Source organism: Eucyclogobius newberryi, unplaced genomic scaffold (assembly GCF_026437365.1).
Source record: "Eucyclogobius newberryi isolate DKJ021-1_F unplaced genomic scaffold, fEucNew1.0.hap1 SCAF_7, whole genome shotgun sequence".
NCBI lineage: Eukaryota > Metazoa > Chordata > Actinopteri > Gobiiformes > Gobiidae > Eucyclogobius > Eucyclogobius newberryi.
This window is the reverse complement of record NW_027316389.1, coordinates 31,439,237-31,462,010: the sequence shown is the minus strand read 5'-3', so window position 1 is coordinate 31,462,010 and position 22,774 is coordinate 31,439,237. Positions and strand designations below refer to the sequence as shown.

General features: G+C 37.0%; 2 protein-coding genes across 2 annotated transcripts; one reads left to right on the top strand and one right to left on the bottom strand.

Annotated features, from left to right (window-relative positions):
* Nucleotides 1-1,108: 1,108 nt before the first annotated feature.
* fbxl13 (F-box and leucine-rich repeat protein 13) lies at nt 1,109-12,004 on the bottom strand. The gene is made up of 13 exons (XM_072435337.1): nt 11,858-12,004; nt 5,883-5,935; nt 5,697-5,797; nt 4,245-4,374; nt 3,821-3,919; nt 3,608-3,728; nt 3,137-3,299; nt 2,928-3,047; nt 2,602-2,725; nt 2,444-2,524; nt 2,110-2,244; nt 1,414-1,577; nt 1,109-1,334 (listed from the first exon to the last, which is right to left on the bottom strand). Exons 1-13 carry the CDS (start codon nt 11,931-11,933, stop codon nt 1,160-1,162), a joined length of 1,542 nt encoding a protein of 513 aa, XP_072291438.1. The 5' UTR covers nt 11,934-12,004; the 3' UTR covers nt 1,109-1,159.
* On the top strand, nt 7,663-11,780 carry LOC140349113 (leucine-rich repeat-containing protein 17-like). Its single transcript, XM_072435338.1, has 6 exons — nt 7,663-7,816; nt 8,711-9,187; nt 10,045-10,250; nt 10,552-10,707; nt 11,072-11,213; nt 11,457-11,780. Exons 1-6 carry the CDS (start codon nt 7,698-7,700, stop codon nt 11,737-11,739), a joined length of 1,383 nt encoding a protein of 460 aa, XP_072291439.1. The 5' UTR covers nt 7,663-7,697; the 3' UTR covers nt 11,740-11,780.
* Nucleotides 12,005-22,774: the final 10,770 nt, after the last annotated feature.

Here is a 22,774-nt window from a genome sequence, read left to right as displayed (position 1 = left end):
CGTAAGCTCGCTCGCTGTAATAAATCGGAATCCTGGAGGCACATACTGAACACCACCACCACCACCATACTTTAAGAGTGTAGTGAAAATAAATGAGTCTTTCACACAGTTCTACAGAACTTTCCTGGAAACAATTATTGGAGTAAAACACATGATGCAACTTTAAAAGGTAAGGTTGTTTACGGAAATGCAACTTTAATATGTACATGCAGGTCTCAACACTAAACCTTCTGCGCTGTTGTTTTACAAGTAACTGCAAATGTTTATTAAGACATGTATTTATATGTACAATTGAAATGTACTTTTTTGTACTGCTTTTGGGCAGTATTAAAATCATTCAGTTAACCCAAAGAAGTTCTACACACAATGAGGAAAACAGACATAGTTTCATGTTTTTGTAATCATGACGTGGTTTCATGGAATCCCAGTGGTAAATATGATCATAGTTCAGTTTGTGAAGAGAGAAAATTGTAAAGTAAAAGTTGAAAATAGTAATAGTAAGTTCTAAAACCAAATCACTCTGACATCAAAAAGCATTCAGGCATTCCATTAGAATACACAATAGGCACAATTTACACACAATGTATGTGTTATCAGATATTATTTTCTCATATCATAAACATTGATTGAGCTTTGATTCTTGTTTACGGTATGGTTGCTATGTAACAGTTGTAGAATCACCTCTAAGTGTCAGCGCTCTTTGGTGCTATTAAAAGTGCGTAGCATCGATGGACATCAGCCCAAAGGGTGTTTCTCATGAAGCAGGCAGCACCAGGCCCAAAGCCAGACCACAGTAATGGTAAGCAATACAACATGGACCACAGCTTGGATCAATTAGAGCTAAATTGACACACTTTGATTCATCACATTTTTGTTATTCAGTATTAGCTTTTGTCATGACTGGTAAATTTGCTGGTTCATCTGAAGACAATATAAGTCACATTCTGTTGAATAAAAACTGCTTTCACAAATGCATTTTGCCATTTATTTAGACATTTGTTAAAGAAAACTAAAACAAATGATCGAAATAGTTGGTGATTCATTGATGACTGAAAAAAAAAAAAAAGTACATTATTTAGGCATAACGTCAGAGTTTCTGTTAAGGAGCGTGTGCTTGCCACATGTGAGCGTACGCAGCATTCAAAAGTCAAGCTGATAATCATGTACTTGCTGCTCTCCTCCGTGGCGAGCTCTCATTCTCTTCCCCTGACCCTTCCCCAGTCTTGACCGGGCTGGCTACGGACACCAGGCTTTTAACGCTCAACCAGTCGCATGGTTCATCGTTGCTGTGCTCCCAGTGATCCACAGAGGACTCTAACCTTAGAGCTGCCATCCTGTAACACAAAGCAGTATAGTCCTTTACTATCACCACTTCAGTGCAGCACTTTCCTGAGATTCTGGTGTGGGTTTTACTTGGAGATGCCCCGGCAGCAGGTCATGGAAACAGAGCACAGAGGAGGACATATTCTCTCCAAGTGGCGCACGGTGCGATCGGTCAAATGAACACAGCCGCTCACGTCCAAATGCCTCAAGTACGGAGCTCCTGTGGTCAAGTAGGTGATGCCCATATCTGTCATCTACAGCACAAACATCACAGCGTTCTAGTTCCAAACTGAGCTGGAGGACAGGTAGAATTTGCTGTTTAACGGTCAGATTGCAGATTTGTTGTCCTGGTAAATATATATATAATTGCTGTGCCTATCCACATGAAACAAAAACTGGCACAAAGTCCAATGTATCCTGTCAGAATAATAATAATAATAAAAACAAAAGTGAAATCAGTTTTTTCACAAAGCCTCAAGGAGTGGGCCTATAATTTAACTCTAAATTGTTGAAAAATACTTTAAGCCAGGATGTTAATATTGCAAATAATGATAAGATTCAACGTTTGTGGATTTCTACTGTAAATCTCTCATGAAGTTGTGTAGGCCCTTGCTCTCCATCTGAAATTCTAGAACATGAACTCAACTTAAACACAAAAAGATCAACACAAACAGAAAAAAATGGCATTGACTGAATACTGCTGAAATACTGTTACAATGGTCTTAAACAGTAGAGCACCTTGAAGACACTCGTCTCACATTACATTCAAATGCATGGATTCCATACCTTGCTGCAGGCTGCCATCTTCAGTGCAGTGAGGCCTCTGCAGTAGAAAGACAACGTTCTGATAGCCCGGTCAGTCAGAGCTGCACAATATGATATGTCAACCTCCTCTAAACATTTGACATTCCTGCAGAGCGTCTGGCATGAGAAAGAGACAATATTAAAACATTTATATAGGGCTTCAAGATTGTATGAATTTATTGCCATTTGTTCGTAACATTTCTTGGTTATCGTTGAGTATCTGAGACAGTACTTCTGGGAAATCGGTCAATTTAAAACATAGGATTAACCCAAATAGTTTCATGAGACGAGGCAGTTGTTTTTAATTATTGCGTACCTCTATGCCTACATCAGTGACAAAGATGCACTCAGCCAAGGCTATTTTTCTCAAGCGGACCCTCGCCAAAGCAGCCAGCCCCTGAAACGCACACGACACAATGCGTGACAAACACAATAGACATGCGATATTGTCGTTCCAAGAGGCCGGACACACACCTGGTCCTGGACGCTGCAGCCACTGATGTCCAGAGAACGGATGGAGCTGTCACTGAGGAACTCCAGGGCTTTGTCGCTCAGGCCTCCACAGTAACTCAGGTTCAGATGGTACAGTTTACTCAACCTGAGCGTGGAAGAGCACAGAATAAGTCAAGCATAAAACCACCTGAAACTGAATATTTAGTTTGAGATTAATACTAAAGATAACATTCACATTCCAAGTACTTGTGTGAAATTGTGAGGGAACTGATATGAGGAATAATCACAACAAGGCAGGTTCCATGTGATTTATGTCAATGCTCCATCACTGAAGCGTATATATGTACCTCAGTGCTATCCTCTGCACAGCTGTGTCAGTGACGCGACTACAGTAACTTATATTCAACTCTTGTAATTTGGGTGCTGACAAACCATCAGTCAGGTGTTTGATCCCTACATTGCCCACACTAAAGGAGGCAAGAGAAGACACGTTATATCAAGTCAAGTAGCAAAGTCCAGGCTGTAACCGACCCCCTGCAGAGGGAGTGACACACACTTGTTGCACATGGAGATGTCGAGATACTGCAGGTGTCTGAGGCTCCCCATGTACTTCAGGCTGGCATCGTTCAGTCTGGTGCACTCTGCAGCGTGGAGTCTGCGCAGGCCCAGGGAGCTGCTGCATAGAGCCTTCCAGCCCACTTCTGTCAGCTGGTTATTACCTGGTTGTAACACAGACAATATTAGTGTGACCAATACATTTTAAACAGAACAGTGTAGTGTGGACAGAGAGATGGATTAAATCATGCCTGTTCGAAATGAGTCAATAATGCGTTGTCGTGAGGCTCCGTCGTAGATCCTCCAAACATAAACAAGGCACGAGTTTGCATTCTACAGCTGTCAAATGTTTATCCAGCCGATAAAGTCTGGTCACTCTACTTTTTACTATTTTAAGATACAACCAGTGCCTTTGTAGTCGTATAGAGCCTGTTTTACCTTGTGCAAAAGAGTAAAGAAATATCTGCCTTACCCTCTATATTAAATGATCTCAGTTTGGCCACTTCTGCAATGGTTTTGAAAGCTGAGTCGGAAAGATTGGGCGCATCCAACAGAGAAATGGCAGCGAGACAGTGACATCTGGACAAAAGAGCCTGTTAGGCCAAAAATCATTTTCACATTTTGAGAACCCTCATCTGCAACAATGACTCAAGTTGAATGACTCAAGTTGTCAAATCAAACTTACTGTGACACAGCTATCGGACAGTGTGGGCATATCATTGATGACTATTTCTTTAAGAGAAGGACATCCAGCGGCGATGTACCTGAATCCATTTACTGTCATCTGAAACGAGAAGGAGTCCAGAATGTGTGCGCAATGGAATCTGAATCATTCTGCTGGCTTGATGCCCACATCGTCAAAGAAAGCCCCATGAAATAAAGCCCATACATCTGGAACAGGACTAACGCACATTCCCAGGAGTCTTTTATGTTGCCGTGCGTTAGTGTTATGTTGGGAACACATGGAGAAGAGTGGGCGGGTTTCTGCTTGATAAATCCAGCCCATTGACTTGGTTAGTCAGAATACGCGCGGACTTACACAAGGAGACACTGGAGAAGTAGAACTGAATCCATCCGAAGCAAAGCGTGTTGTAGACTGGAGGACTGACCTGAGTGCAGCCGGACAAGTTGAGGTGGACCAGATTGCGACATCCTCGACCAGTTTTAAGATAAACAAATCCCTGATCTGTGAAGCCGGAGCAGTACGCCACACTCAGGTACTGAAGGTTTAAACAGTTTCTGTAAAAAGGGAAGAAACATGGTTATTTTTGAATATTGCACAAATGTTTAACAAGGAGTAGAATTATTCTTGTTTTTTTAATTATATGTTTTCTTTTTCATGTGTGTATTTTATAATAGTCAGAGCAGTAGTGGAACCTAACAAAGTACAAAAGTAAAAGTATTTTTTTTATTTATGTTTACTTTACTCAAGTCATTATTACAGTGAATAGTTGTATTTCTACTTCACTACATTTAAAAGCAGATATATGTACTTTCTACTCCATTACATGCTGCTCTAAAAAGTAGAAAATACTTAAAGAAGATCAGCACAATTCTTTTGCATTTAACACTTAAATAATTCTCAAAATCTGGGTAAAATACTTAAAGTACATTTTAGATGGGTACTTAAACTTGTATAGATGTTTTTCTATGTGCTACTTTCACTATAACTTGAGTACGTATTTATTTTTGCTCCTGTATCTGTACTTTTACCTCAATAATAAATACTTATTACACTGGATGCCCTTCCACATACTCAGCAACAACATGTTTGTGCAAGATTCTAACACATGGGTGGGCAATTATTTTCCTCCGAGGGCCATATTCGAAACCAGGCAAGTAGCGGAGGGCCGGCCTGCGATCAATGGTGTTAAAAAAAAAAAAATCCCAAAGATTAAATATCAAATTAAATATCACTTTTCTGTCAAATATAGGCTATTGAATGTATTATTTAATTCATTTCACGTCATATTTATTAAGGATACAAGTGCAGACAGATGCCTGAGGGCAAAAAAGGGGAAAAAATATATATATATATATATTTTTGGACAAGCTTGGTGGGCCGGATTGAAAGGCCCGGCGGGCCGGATTGAAAGGCCCGGCGGGCCGGATGTGGCCCGCGGGCCGTAGTTTGCCCACCCCTGATCTAACACCCACTGCGTTACTTTCACCCCTATTTATAATTTTGGACATTTCAATTTAGACTTTCCTGAAAGTGACGACACCCACTGTGGACCACTGTTAGATCCAAATAAGATTAAGAATGAATAAGTTCTTTAGTTTTGGGAAAGATGTTTTTCTTCAATATTTCAACATCTCACAAAAGCAAGTATGTAACTATTTCTTGTAGTAAATCTTTCAACATACTAATTGCCCAGTCCATTATATTGAGAGCCACATCTGTTTTGAGCCATCATTTTAAACACGGACGGGCCAAAAGAGGCTTCCGCTCATGACAGGGAAAGGGAAGAAATACTGATACTTGTGTGGGAAAGAAGAGCTAGTGCAGGGCCAATAAAACGAGAGGAAAATTGCAATCATTTGAATAAGACGTGAGTTACCTGGACAGTTCTCTGAGAGCTGGGTTTGTGATATTAGTGCAGGAGAGATTTAAATAGAGCAGACAGGGGCAGCCTTTGGTAATCTTTTGGACCATCACATCCTGTAAAATCAAGAGACATTTATAGGTTTAAAAGGTTAGAATCCAACTTTACAGACGAGTTACATTTGCACTTTAAAGAACTTACTGTAATGTTTGAACACTCGGACAAGTTGAGCTCCTGGAGATTTCGGCATTCACCTAAAAAAAGAACACATTTGAAAATTGATTGAATTGTTCATCTTTGGTCCAGGCGACAGTGAGATTAAACTATGGATTTATGAAGTGAAATATTGGGGTTCTCTGGAAAAACAACAAGTTAGCATGCGACAGACTGTGTTGCTCTGAAGAGGCTAATCATAATCACATATTGGAAAGAGATCTTAGTAAGAGAACTTAGTATTTGGAACTGCTTTACAATTTCATTTTGAAACACTATATTTGGGAAATATTACCTTATTGTAATGGAGGAGTGACAAAAAGCTTCCTACAAAGAATATCCCTAAATAACTGTAATGCCTTTATTGGACGGTTGGGTTGACATTGTTTTTGAAATATTTAAAATGTAAAATACAACCTAGAGAGATAAATTTGATCTGCATCTGGAACAAATGGATCAATTATATAACCCCAATCAAGAGTAGACTTCTCTACATTTTCTGAACAATAAAGACATTGCATACTATTAAATATATAATGTATGCTCTCTCTCTATTTTTTCTTAATTTTAACTTTTGTGCCAATATGGCCGGATTGTATAAGGGAGAATACTTAAGTTCAAGGACCTTGCACAATATCAAACAGCAGAATTCTTTCTTTTAAAAAAAACAACAACAACATTTGAATCAGCACCTTATGTCGGTCAATACAGTTTATCCACATTTTGGCCAACACAATGAAAATCTTCTGTATCTGCTGTCAAAATATGGAATGACTTAAGCCTAAACTGACTCATTGTTCCTGCATGATGAAATGTAAGAAGAAATATGAAGAAATTATATTGATGAACTATGAAAACAATGAAAAGTGTTAAATTCGATATGTTTTTCTGTTAATTTATTGAATACATTATTAAGTGATAATTAGGAAAGTAAATAAGTTATACCTCTTCCCCTCCTTTTTGAACATCTGAACTTACAGTTCTGTAGCCAATGTACAGCATCTTTTATTTTTGCCTTTCTTTGACATTGCTCTGACTGAATGTTTGAAATAAATGAATTCACTCTGAAGGAACTGCAATTGGGTATCTTTGCATATCATACATAAAATAAGATAATCCTTTATTGTCCACACATGGGGAAATTTCATTGTTGCAACGCAGGTAGATACAGAGGAAAAGAACAGATCACTTATAGGATGTTTGAAAAACACTCTCAATAGAAGATCTCCTATAAACAGAAACTCCTATAGACAAAACCTCCCATTTCCCAACAAGGGATGGAGGGGGAAAATAATAAAGATAAAATAAATAAATAAATTCATGTACAGGAAGGAGAAATCCTGTAAATATAAAAAGGGTTTTTGTACCAGAAGAATTGTGTCTGTGAAATACTTGTTCTTTCAACAACAACAAAAAGAAAATAAAAAAGAGAGAAAAGAATGGGGTTGGGGTGGGGAAGGTTTTGGGCTGAGCTAAATGCCAGGAAAAAGGAATGAACTGAATGGATTGAGAGCTGATCTGTCATGAGGCGTAAGCAATAATAAGTGCTAGAAAATACAGTGTTGAGATTGAATTTATGCTTCGACTTCGACACTTTATGAGTTCTCATGAGAAAAATTATACCGTCATTCACGATTCCTGACTAGTTCCAAAGTCTTTCTTCTTACATTTCACCTACACTTGTTCTGTGAAAAAACATCTGTCTTTTATTGGACCTAAAAGGTTTGACTTATGGCTTCTGTTTTTTAAGACTTTCATCTTAAAGTTCCAGTCTTCATTGAGACCATCTGCCCCGGGTTGAAAATGCGGCTGACCTGCCCACTCCTCTTTGTCGCCTTTTTTCTCCTGCTACTCCCGTCCACCGAGGCCAAGAAGCAGGGCAAGGGGCGGGGCCTGAAGGGGGCCAGACACAAGCTCTCAAGGTACTTTACTCCAATAACTACAGCACAGACTAGCATTCTACAACTAGATCTCATGTAGAACTCAGGGTCTGTTACTATCTGGGTGTTTATCGTTTAGGGTTGTCAAAAGTATCAAAAATCAGAGACTAATCGATACTAAAACTAGAATCGAAACAAGAAAAAGTATCGATACTGAAAGAAATTCATATAAACATGACAAAATGAGATCTTTCCTGAACAGTGATGATTTTGAGCGTTATCGAAACTGTAAATACTGGTAACATAAAAGAAACATAAAAGAAACATAAAAGAAAGTACTAGAACTTGAAAATGTTTTTAAAAAGTGATTAGAGTAGTATATTTTGTATTGCAATATTATTTCAATATCTTAATGTTTTCGACAATACGTTAAATATATAAATTATTATTAATTCTTATAGCTTTAAATAACTACTCAACTAAACATGACTAAAAATACAAATATAACTTCAACATTTACTTAAAAACAATTATAATACATTTCCGTCAAATTGAGAACCTTGTGTCGCTGCAAATATTTATTCTGATTGCAATATAAGTATTGTGTTTGCCAATATTGTAATATCAATACTTCTACAATGTATTGTGCAGCCTTAGAAAGTACATCATGTGTTGAAATGTGTGTAGGATCAATATTACCATCATTTGTTTTTCCATAAAAGTGAAATATTATGTCCTCTTTGTAAATGGCAGACAGAGAATATATTAAACTTTGTTATGCCCAGTACTTTACATTTTGTCATCACAAATTCCACCATGGACTTTCAACTGAAATTGGTGCTAATTTGAATTACAACCCCGCTCCAATATGACACCATGTGAAAAATGTATTCAGCTATAACAGATCTATAATAACATGTTGGGTTTGTGTGTCAGGGTACGAGGCGCTGGACGTCACAGCAGGTCCGATACCTCCAGACTGGTGGCACCGAACTGTGCAGAGTCCACAGAATCTGGGGAGGTCTTCATCGACTGCCAGGAGAGACACCTCAACACTATCCCCTCCTCCCAGGCCTGGTCCAAAGAGCCAAAACATCTCCTTCTAGCCCGCAACCGAATCAAGGTCCTTCGCAATAGGATCTTCACTGGCTACGAGGCCCTGACCAGTCTGGACCTTCAGCAGAATGAGATCTCCCTTGTGGAGGAGGGGGCCTTCCAGGGGCTTACCCGTCTTACCACACTACTGCTCCAGCACAACCGTGTGAGCACGCTGAGTGAGGAGACCCTCATCCCCATGCCTAACCTCAGATACATGCGCCTGTATGATAACCCATGGAACTGCCAGTGTTTCATGGACAGTCTGATACGCATGCTGCAGGTGCCCAGCAATCGCAACCTGGGAAATCATGCCAAGTGAGTAGCTAAACCCTTTTAGTGAACTTTCACCTGATATAGTCACACCAGTCCGCAAATGTGGTTCTCAATTGTTTATATAGTAACTATCACCACTAGTATGTTCACCCTGCCTATGTCTAGCGCCGGTTCAACCTAAAACACGGACAATAGTTTAATCCTCCAACAAAGTACTCCAGACCAAGCCACGGTCACCATCTAGAGACAGGTCCCCGTGCCCTGCACTGAGGGCCCACTGCTGGTGGTTGTAGAATACAAGTTATTCACATTCAATTTATTCACAATCCATTGAATTGAGTTGTTTCTACTTTACAACTCCTGTTGCAATGGTAATTCAGACCTGAAATAGTCCTGATTTAGATCCAGTGGTCTGTGGGTCTAGATCTGGTGGTATTCAGAAAACCACATCTTTTCTTTGGTGATACTTGGTGTAAATAGTTTGAAGACCACTGCAATAGACAACTTTCTCTACAGGAACAATAAAGTATACCCTTAATTGAAACCACATTTTAACAATCAATTTTATGAAACATTTTCACTTGTCAGTCCTTCTGCTTGTTTTATGATTACGAGACGTTTTCCCAATTATGTGGGCATTTCAGGATGTTGTTTGCAGAGCTAATATTTCAGCTATGTACTTCTGACTAGCAACATTACTTCAGATCATCACCCAACCAAACTAACCACCAAATAGGTTGCTCAAGCAGCATTGGAGGAAACCATCACCCTCCCTGAATAACTGTCGTGAAATTAACCAAAGGCATAGACTCTGGCAGACTATAGCAGAGAAAAGAATACATAATAAAACACTGACTCAACTGCTTTTATAATGTCACTCACTGTGGCCATTTTGATAGGTGTGAGGAACCAGTTTGGCTTAAAGGTCAAAAGTTGAAGCAGCTGGAAGCGGATCAGCTGTGTAAAGAGCTGCCCTCTAGTGACCAAGGTGCCCGTCCCTCCACCTCTCCTCTACTGCCCAGTGGCATCCGCACCAAACCCGATGCCACTGCAGTGTGCCACACGTACCTCTTCCCCCAGGTTCGGATGGACTGCAGAAACAAAGGTAAAGAGCCTTGTACCTTCCCAACAGCCCAGGTTCAAACCCCAGTGGAGTCCAGTTACACAAGTCATATTTCTGTCTATTTCCACATTTACTAACAGGCCAATGGGGAAATAAATGTCTAACTTTGACTATTGAATTATTATTTCAAAAAACCCTTATTCAAGTCTAGACATCATAAAGACATCTGGCTGCTTCCTCTCTCACTGATTAATATTTTTTACACATGTTGACTATCAATTTCCCCCACTTGCTACATCTATGTGCTCTGCCCAAAAATTCTAAAGGTTGTTGTCATGTTCAGGCCTAACAGAAGTGCCCGCGGGTATCCCAGATGACGTTGTTCAGTTGGATCTATCCCACAATTCCATCCGTCATCTCAAAGCCAAAGAATTCCAGGGTGTAAAGAACCTCAAATTCTTGAACCTCAGCAGCAACAACATGGAGCATCTTGACACAGGTACTTGTGCTATTTTGCACTATTTTTATAACGTATTAGTCATGTTTTACTGTAACACGTCCTCAGAGCAGGAACCCCATATGAACTGTTGTTTGGCTTTGGCTGATGGTTAACATGTGGACTGCCAAACAGTTTGAAACATGTTACTTAACCGATTTCTGTTTCCAATTTTTCCCTGACAGCGGGCATTTAGCCAGTACAGTATTACTAGGTGCAAGTTGATAAATAACAGGGCTGAACTTATTCTGGCACAAGCGGCTACTTGACTCAGACTGTCTAGCCTGGACTACACAATTACAGCAGTATAAATATGTGATATGTAATTGTCTACACACTAAAACATGTTTTTGTTGGTGCCTTTCAGCTTCTCTGACGGGTTTACTGCATTTGCGTGAGCTGGATCTTTCCAACAACCTTCTACATTTTGTCCAGTATGGGGTTCTGGAAGACTTGTACTTTCTGTCACAGCTGAAGCTTGGAGGAAACCCCTGGGTGTGTGATTATAGGTGGGTCACGCTTGCTTATTTAAACATGGTACTTTGAGATTTTTGAAAATTAAGTTAATTAAGATAATTAAGCACTGTATCAGCCTATCTTTGTTTCATGTGGCCGAGTAATTGCAGAGATTTGATTGCATACAAGCCGCTTTGTTTAACTTCATTTGTCAAATTCTCACTACAATGCTGCCCTCAACTCAGTGATTAGAATGTTATGACATTACATGAACATGACCTATACTCTCCGTACAGTATCCACTACATGGTGTACTGGCTGCGTCTGCACCCGGCAGTGAAGTACTCGGGGCTGCTGTGTCGCTCCCCTCCTGATTACACCGGGGAGAGAGTGGAGGAATACGTCAATAACTACAACAGAGGCTGTCCCAAAGAGCGCCCGTACAACCGGCCCAACACCGACCAGACCGACCCAGAGGTGTGGAACACCCCTATGGAGCTGCAGGCCGAGCTGGAGGAGGAGCTGGAGCCCAGTCATCTGAGAGTACCTCAGAAATACGAGATCTTCAGACTGTCCTGATCACTCCTGCGTGACCTACAATCTCAAGTCTTCCCTTTCCCCTTTTATTTTCTGTATATTTTCATTCGTACAACCTAGAAACGTGCTTGTTCTGCTTCTCACAAAGCTGGGTACTCACTGACACACTTGAGGCTGGGCCAGGTGATGAAGGTGCAGCCGCGCAGGTTTAGGTGAACGAGAAACGGACGATACATTCGCAAAATCTGTTTCACCTCACCGTTTGTGATCCACTCCTTCTCACTGGAGAAACTGATCTAAAAGAACAAAATATAAATGTCTGTTTACTAAAACACTCAAACATTGTCTCTGTGTTTGCATTAGAGGTGAGAGGTATATTGAGAAATTGTTGTTTTGATTAAAACCATTAAAAATGACCTCAAAGCCTTTATGTAAAAGTGATATTTCTTGCCCTTTTGTGGTTTCATTTATAGTCGAACAGACATTTACAGGCACATTTTAGCAAATTAATCACATTCCTGATGCACTGTTTGAACAGCATCTGCATATTGTTACTGAAATCATACAAAATATATTATTCATTACCACCCATCCCTAGTGTGCATTATGGAATTACTGCATTGTTGTCATAACTAAACCACTACTTCAAAAGCCAAAGCAATCACTAGGTACTTGAAACAGTGTAAACAAGTGATGGAATTACTCACTTGACTCCACACGGCACTTGACAGAATTAGATATCTCCACGAGCAGCACACCTCGGCACAATTCAGCCAGTCTCGAATGCGAAGAAATCTAAAAATCTGAAAAATAGATTTTAAATGTATATTATATGATGCTGTCTTGTGACTACAACTGTCCCGGTGCATTTTGTGAAACATGCAAGTGCATTTTTACACTATGTTTCATGTTGCATTGATGTTTTGTGGGCTCTGCAAGTGGTAGCTCATAGAAAAGTCAAACCAGAAGTTCAAATTAAAACAGTTTTACATACCAAACATCAGATTAATCAAAAATGCATTTAATGAGTTTGGCAAGTTAGCCCAATATTCCAAAAGTAGAGGGATAAATAATTTGTTTTCAGTTCATCTGTTTTATGGCTCCGTCTCACGCTGTAAACTTTTTTGGATCCCAAGTGGATTCTGATGCTTATGTTTTGTACCCCGTAACTCTATTGCTGTTTCCAAACATTACAGTTAAATTGTTATACATTTCTTATTAAGGCAGGGTTTTTAGTACCAGCGAGTCTGATCCAAGTGCACACACATCCTTTGTCCTTTCCAAACATAGTCATGCAGGGGCTATATTTATTAGCTTGTCATAACACCCCAACTAAAGTACTATTCGTTTTAGTAGCAGTTGTAAAGCTCAAACTAAAATAAACTTTCTGTTGTTTTAGTCACAAAGCGGTGCAGAGGTTGTTTTTGTATTCAAATAAACTACACACTGAGTACAACAACATGACTAATGGTAATGAGCTACAAATGACTCCAGCGGTGCCAAAGCCTGTGCGAGGATGTTTACATCAAAGTTCTTTTTGTTATGTAATAGCCATGATCTCACCCGCACGGCACAGGGAACCGGGAAATGGAGCTCCTCATTCCTGAGCCAAACTATTGTATAATGAAAAAGATGTACCTTCAGAGAGAGGACGCTGGGCAGCTTCGTGAGACCGTCATCTTTACTGCTCATTTCACCAAGTGTCTTCTGAATATTGATGAACTGGGAGACAAAACAAAAAAGAGGATACTTTCCACATTACTCTTTGGTTGTCTGAGTATTATTGCCAATTGTTCTGTGCCCAACTTCAGCAGGTCTTGTTCTGTCAGCAAGAGTCCAGGCCATAGGAGACAACTTTTATAAGTGACCTTGTTTCAACGCTTTTTCCTCATCATTAACTTACTCAAAGTTGCATTTAAATTTATTCATGGGTGTTTGAATTCTTCTGTATTGTATTCTAAAATGTCACGTTAACATTTTTTGAAGAAAATAAAAAACATGTAATTGACAATTCCACCTCTGCAGTTCTGAGCAGTCAATGGACCTGTTTCTATTACCAAGCCATTTAGATCAATGCAGTTTAAAATGTTAACCCACAACCCCTAACATTGTAATAAATGATAAATATGACCCATTTATAAGATCAAAACCTGATGTGTACAATTAATGAAACAACAAGCTTCAACTAACTAACTGCATAACGTTTGAATTTGATTGGAGCCGTTTTCTGTGGTGTGAAGAGGAAGAATACACACATTCACTCACAACTAAAGCTGCAACAAGTTCATCAATTAATCACAACGAATCAATTATTGAAATAATTGACAAAAATTGAATAATGTACACAAACGTTCCAAAACGTGCCATAAGATGAGAAAAGAGCTTTATGACTTTGATTGTGCAGTGATGATATAAAAATGATGCAGGACATGTGTAAACACACTCCACCAGGCATGATGTCCTCAAACGGCTTCACTTCCACTTCATCTGGGTCAAATGTTGTCAAAATCTCAAATTTACATGAACTTTGTGCTCTCAACTACTAATTGATTAAATTGAAAGAACAATCTCTAGATTAACCCATTAGCAAAATGATTGTTAGGTGCAGTCCTTCTCCCAATCAAACATATTTCACATTTCAGACACAACAACAGTATCCATGCCGTGTCCCATGAGCTATTGCAGGAGTTAAAGTATCCAAACACTACTTTATATAATATGCTATAATGAATCATGAATACACTGACATTTGGGAAGACCACCACAGTTGGGTAAAATGAGTCATACCAGTGAATATAAACAAGAAAACTATTCAGAGTAAAGACTTGGAAATACTTGTAAACCAATGTGTTTTATTTGGACACTCATCAAATATAGCAAACCATGTCTAAGTGCAAAATGTATTCAAATGTTCTAATACTTACCAAGCTGCTTCCTCTTCAGCGATGTCACCCAGGTGCACCATTTGGAAATACCCGCAGGGACATTCCCCTCTTTGTTGGTCATCGTAATCTATCCTGCACCGCCGACCCTGCAACAAACACTCCTTATAACCAAGTCAATGAAAAATTAAATAAGCGCTTTACCTAGTCTATTCTATAACAGTGGAAAATATGAAATGCTGTCTTATTGGTTACACTGGCTTGTGTGTGGAGACCTCGGATGAGCCGGTGACACAGGAGTCTGCGTTGACAAAAGAGGTGGAATTCGATCTGCGAGGTGGGATAACCTTTAAGCACACGCACTTAGGGAGACTGACGCGGAGAAACATGCTGGACTTTCGTTGACAGGGGTCGTTTCACGTACAGTAACGAGAGACGTGACATTTCAGAAGTCAGACGCAAACAAAGCAAACAAAAGCAGACGTTTTGTGAGGTTCGCCGTTAAAATTGTGTAAATGAAAGCGGTGTTTTGGCTGTCATCATGTATAGACTGACTAGATTGACCACCTGTGTGTCTAATTTCTAAACCAGCAGCTGTCCAAAATCTTCTGGGCTCAGACTGAAGTGTTCCGTGTCTTATAAACAGAAATGGCATGTGGCTCTTTTATGACATTTTTAAGGTGGATACAGTTTAAACAACCTTGTAAATATTTTTTTAAATAAAACAACCCACCATCGTTAATCTTTTTAATATAATCTTCCTTGCACAAAGTTTGGCCATACAAGTCGTCCCATTTAGAAATAAATTAGAAAAAGATACAAAAAAAACACTGCAAAACCTAATTAGGTCATTCTACATGTGGCTTAAAGTGGCCTGAATCTGGAGCGTCTTTAAATACCAACCTTGGCCTTGAAACAAAAGGGAAAAACAGTGATGAAATACGACAACATAAGATAAACATACACATGTGGCGGATGACATCTACACTGCCCCCTCCTCTTCTGCCCCCTCCTCTTCATCAATGCGTTCCATGGAAAAACAGTCCAGGTCTTATAGATGAACACCTGCAGCCGAAACAGAATAGTGCAATCATATATCTTCAACTTCCACAAACTATTTGTATAACATTTATGTAGATTGCAAAGCTCACATGAACAGGAACAGGACTATGTTGACTAATAACTTCAGGTGGCAGGATTAAGTAAAAGGAGATATGGAAAAATGTTATAGCCTCATATTGGAACAGGGTCAACCAGGAGCCAGTGCCAACCTCAAAATGTCAAGTGAAGAGTTTCCCCAAACTTTCCCACAAACAATAACCAACCATCCAAGCCCTTAGACCTCTGAAGTCATTAATGAGGAATTACTGTGGTCTGTTCCGACGGAAAAGTCAGCATGATGGGAATACACAGATATATGCCAAGCCAGTGCTGGGAGATGAACAATGTATCTGATTTAAATGTAATTGTTACATTATAAAGCAATAAGGGACAACCAAATCAAACATGTTGCCTACTCCTTTTGTAGAAAGTAAAGAGTTGTTATAAAAATGAAAGAACTAGAACAGTAGACTAGTTACACACAGTTACACACAGTTACACCAAGACACCTGTTGCATGGCCTTGGCATTAGACACAAAAGCTCTGAAAAGCCCCACAGTCACAACTTCACAGTCCGAACAACTTCATAAAATGCAAGTGTTCACCACATGGTATTTTCACACAAACAGGCCTGAAGAAACAAAGCTTGTTTCAGGACCAGAGCAAGGTAACGCAATGGAGCTGATGGAAAACAGGCTTAAAGTGGGACTAAACACAAAATCAACTTTTTTGCTACTGTGTACTTAGCCTTATCTATGGTTTGTAGTCATTATTTGGCCATTTGAAGACAAACTAGGTAGATCTTCATTTTTCTGGTCAAAAACAGTGTGTCTTATAAACACTGGTGTGACGTCACACCGTGCGGCCCTGATGACAGCACGTGTTTCTGATTGTAAACACCTGGCTGTGGGGGCGGGGCTAGAAGTGTGCCCAGTTTCACTTTATATATAAGGGCCTTTACAAACATTTACTTTTATGAATGAAGAATTTGCCAAATATAAGACTTAAATTAATTGCCATGTTCTTATTATAATCCACATTTGTGTCATGAAAACCAGAAATTATGTTTAAATTTTAATTGAATTAATGTGAAGTATTATAAATTGTAAAGTCTTTCCAAAAGGTTTTTTATAATAGTACAATTTAAAAATGATTTTCTGACAGTTCAAACAATCATTCAACAAAATAAATGTGTTATATATGGTATTATTGTTTGTCAAATCATAACTATTGTGTAATTGATATGGATTTTGGCTCTTGTTTTCAGAATGGTTGCTAGGTAACAGCTGTGGAATTACCTCTACCCATGTCATAATTACTGCCCATGTCCAACCAGGAAGTAACATTATAAACTTTACAAAAATTGTCAACAAATAAGAAAAATGTTTCGTAAAATATGAAATACAAGAGTTCACAATGTTTTAATGAAATTTGCAATCTAACTTGTCATATATAATAAGCAGTTAAACATTATACCAGAAAATGTAGCCTATTTTAGATTTAGTTAGATTAAGATTTACTGTTGGCTTTGACTCTTCTGTGAGTGGACGTGAAACTTGTGAGAGACACCCAGCGTCTGCCTCCTGGTGGTGACATGATGCTATGGCAAGTAGAGCGGTCATCAGCTGGAAATTCGTCAAATAATTATAAAAGGAAAAGAACTAACAACGCCACCAGAGAGAGGGCTCAGGACCTAATTTTTTTTTTTTTAACTAACATAAGGTGTACATATAAGTACATTTTTTAGAACGAGGTGATAGATTAACAAAAGATAATCAATTTATTTAGTTTCAATAGTTACTTTAAAATGATGTTGCTTCAGTTCCACATGAGTTCACCATTCTGTCTCATTGATCAACCCTGTTTCGAGATTGTTGTTTGTTTCTCATTTATAATTTTGTCCTTCATTGTCCAACCCTGTTTTCCACAAAAGCGTTAGTAGAACCGCAGCGGCAGCAATTGTATAACATTACATTTACATGCATTTGTAGTATAACATTACATTTACATGCATTTGTAGTATAACATTACATTTACATGCATTTGTAGTATAACATTACATTTACATGCATTTATAGTATAACATTACATTTACATGCATATATAGTATAACATTACATTTACATGCATTTGTAGTATAACATTACATTTACGTGCATTTGTAGTATAACATTACATTTACATGCATTTATAGTATAACATTACATTTACATGCATATATAGTATAACATTACATTTACATGCATTTGTAGTATAACATTACATTTACATGCATATATAGTATAACATTACATTTACATGCATATATAGTATAACATTACATTTACATGCATTTGTAGTATAACATTACATTTACATGCATATATAGTATAACATTACATTTACATGCATTTATAGTATAACATTACATTTACATGCATTTATAGTATAACATTACATTTACATGCATTTGTAGTATAACATTACATTTACATGCATTTATAGTATAACATTACATTTACATGCATTTATAGTATAACATTACATTTACATGCATTTGTAGTATAACATTACATTTACATGCATTTATAGTATAACATTACATTTACATGCATTTATAGTATAACATTACATTTACATGCATTTATAGTATAACATTGCATTTACGTGCATTTGTAGTATAACATTTCACCCTGGAGAGACAAAGAGACCACGAGAATGGACTGTTGAGCAAGCTTTATTCGAGAGTTATTTGGCGCTCAGACCCCGGCGGAAGACGTTGCAATCATGGGCACTCCATGATCTATTTGTATTAGATGTCTCCCCCCGGAGCCTGGAGACTGGTGGTGGTAGATGTTAAGAGGAGGTAGAGGATGAGGGGAATGCAGAGGAGGAGCTGGGGAGGTGGTGGGTCGCAGTACGGTTTGAGCGGCCGAGCCATCAGCCTGAGGGCTTAAATGTGACCGCCTGGGTGCTGATTGGGAGCGGGGAGGAGTCACTTGAGAGCGTTGATTGGGGATGAGGAGCAGGTGCGAGGGCCATGGTACAGACGCCCCCTGACCTTTCACCCTACTTCTTTGGCCAGGAAAAACTGCATAACCTCTTTGGGATAAGCGCAGAAACCTGGGAGAGTCCATGGTGAAGGAGGGATCTGACTCTCACAGAAGGACAGGCGGGCGCCCGCTTGAGTGCGATGATGGCGCTGGGGAGCGGGGTCCTTCCATGGAGGCCTTGACGTAGATGGATGGAGTTAGGTCTTCCAGGCTGAATTTACGCAGGCTTCATTACATTTACATGCATTTATAGTATAACATTACATTTACATGCATTTATAGTATAACATTACATTTACATGCATTTATAGTATAACATTACATTTACGTGCATTTGTAGTATAACATTACATTTATGTGCATTTGTAGTATAACATTACATTTACATGCATTTATAGTATAACATTACATTTACATGCATTTATAGTATAACATTACATTTACATGCATTTATAGTATAACATTACATTTACATGCATTTGTAGTATAACATTACATTTACATGCATTTATAGTATAACATTACATTTACATGCATTTGTAGTATAACATTACATTTACATGCATTTATAGTATAACATTACATTTACATGCATTTATAGTATAACATTACATTTACATGCATTTATAGTATAACATTACATTTACGTGCATTTATAGTATAACATTACATTTACATGCATATATAGTATAACATTACATTTACATGCATTTATAGTATAACATTACATTTACATGCATTTGTAGTATAACATTACATTTACGTGCATTTATAGTATAACATTACATTTACATGCATTTGTAGTATAACATTACATTTACATGCATTTATAGTATAACATTACATTTACGTGCATTTATAGTATAACATTACATTTACGTGCATTTGTAGTGTAACATTACATTTACATGCATTTATAGTATAACATTACATTTACGTGCATTTGTAGTATAACATTACATTTACATGCATTTATAGTATAACATTACATTTACATGCATTTATAGTATAACATTACATTTACGTGCATTTATAGTATAACATTACATTTACGTGCATTTGTAGTATAACATTACATTTACGTGCATTTATAGTATAACATTACATTTACATGCATTTGTAGTATAACATTACATTTACATGCATTTATAGTATAACATTACATTTACATGCATTTATAGTATAACATTACATTTACATGCATTTATAGTATAACATTACATTTACATGCATTTATAGTATAACATTACATTTACGTGCATTTATAGTATAACATTACATTTACGTGCATTTGTAGTATAACATTACATTTACATGCATTTATAGTATAACATTACATTTACGTGCATTTATAGTATAACATTACATTTACGTGCATTTATAGTATAACATTACATTTACGTGCATTTATAGTATAACATTACATTTACGTGCATTTATAGTATAACATTACATTTACGTGCATTTATAGTATAACATTACATTTACATGCATTTGTAGTATAACATTACATTTACATGCATTTATAGTATAACATTACATTTACGTGCATTTATAGTATAACATTACATTTACGTGCATTTATAGTATAACATTACATTTACGTGCATTTATAGTATAACATTACATTTACGTGCATTTATAGTATAACATTACATTTACGTGCATTTATAGTATAACATTACATTTACATGCATTTGTAGTATAACATTACATTTACATGCATTTATAGTATAACATTACATTTACATGCATTTATAGTATAACATTACATTTACGTGCATTTATAGTATAACATTACATTTACGTGCATTTATAGTATAACATTACATTTACATGCATTTGTAGTATAACATTACATTTACATGCATTTATAGTATAACATTACATTTACATGCATTTATAGTTATAGTTACATTCCTGTTATTTATAATGGGTTACTGAACCCCTGGAAAGGTAGAGGACATTCAGATGCTAATCAGGTACTCAGGGTGGTTGAGCCAGGGTCTCACAAAGACAAAGAGGATTCTAATAGGCCATTAAAATTCTGAATAGGCTAGCTCGGTAGATACAAGGGGGGAGTTTCTGTTGAAACAAACAACTCTTTCTACTTCAGGAAGGCTCCTCCCAATGGGCGGGTCTTACCACAGAACAGTATTAATATCGGAGTTCTTGATCTAAATTCTTTTATTGACAATGACTCTTGGATGAGAGTCGAAACGTCTATTTTTCAAACTGAGTCCAGATGACTACAACTGAAGCTTTTTCTACTATGGAACACGCCTGGACGAATGAGGGATTACACCGACATGCATTTATAGTATAACATTACATTTACGTGCATTTGTAGTATAACATTACATTTACGTGCATTTGTAGTATAACATTACATTTACATGCATTTATAGTATAACATTACATTTACGTGCATTTATAGTATAACATTACATTTACGTGCATTTGTAGTATAACATTACATTTACGTGCATTTGTAGTATAACATTACATTTACATGCATTTATAGTATAACATTACATTTACATGCATTTATAGTATAACATTACATTTACGTGCATTTATAGTATAACATTACATTTACGTGCATTTATAGTATAACATTACATTTACGTGCATTTATAGTATAACATTACATTTACATGCATTTATAGTATAACATTACATTTACGTGCATTTATAGTATAACATTACATTTACATGCATTTGTAGTATAACATTACATTTACATGCATTTATAGTTATAGTTACATTCCTGTTATTTATAATGGGTTACTGAACCCCTGGAAAGGTAGAGGACATTCAGATGCTAATCAGGTACTCAGGGTGGTTGAGCCAGGGTCTCACAAAGACAAAGAGGATTCTAATAGCCCATTAAGATTCTGAATAGGCTAGCTCGGTAGATACAAGGGGGAGTTTCTGTTGAAACAAACAACTCTTTCTACTTCAGGAAGGCTCCTCCCAATGGGCGGGTCTTACCACAGAACAGTATTAATATCGGAGTTCTCGATCTAAATTCTTTTATTGACAATGACTCTTGGATGAGAGTCGAAACGTCTATTTTTCAAACTGAGTCCAGATGACTACAACTGAAGCTTTTTCTACTATGGAACACGCCTGGACGAATGAGGGATTACACCGACATGCATTTATAGTATAACATTACATTTACGTGCATTTGTAGTATAACATTACATTTACATGCATTTGTAGTATAACATTACATTTACGTGCATTTGTAGTATAACATTACATTTACATGCATTTATAGTATAACATTACATTTACGTGCATTTGTAGTATAACATTACATTTACATGCATTTATAGTATAACATTACATTTACGTGCATTTGTAGTATAACATTACATTTACATGCATTTGTAGTATAACATTACATTTACGTGCATTTATAGTATAACATTACATTTACATGCATTTATAGTATAACATTACATTTACATGCATTTGTAGTATAACATTACATTTACATGCATTTATAGTATAACATTACATTTACATGCATTTATAGTATAACATTACATTTACATGCATTTATAGTATAACATTACATTTACATGCATTTGTAGTATAACATTACATTTACATGCATTTATAGTATAACATTACACTTACATGCATTTATAGTATAACATTACATTTACATGCATTTGTAGTATAATATTACATTTACATGCATTTGTAGTATAACATTACATTTACATGCATTTATAGTATAACATTACATTTACATGCATATATAGTATAACATTACATTTACATGCATTTATAGTATAACATTACATTTACATGCATTTATAGTATAACATTACATTTACATGCATTTGTAGTATAACATTACATTTACGTGCATTTACAGTATAACATTACATTTACATGCATTTATAGTATAACATTACATTTACGTGCATTTGTAGTATAACATTACATTTACGTGCATTTACAGTATAACATTACATTTACATGCATTTATAGTATAACATTACATTTACGTGCATTTATAGTATAACATTACATTTACATTCA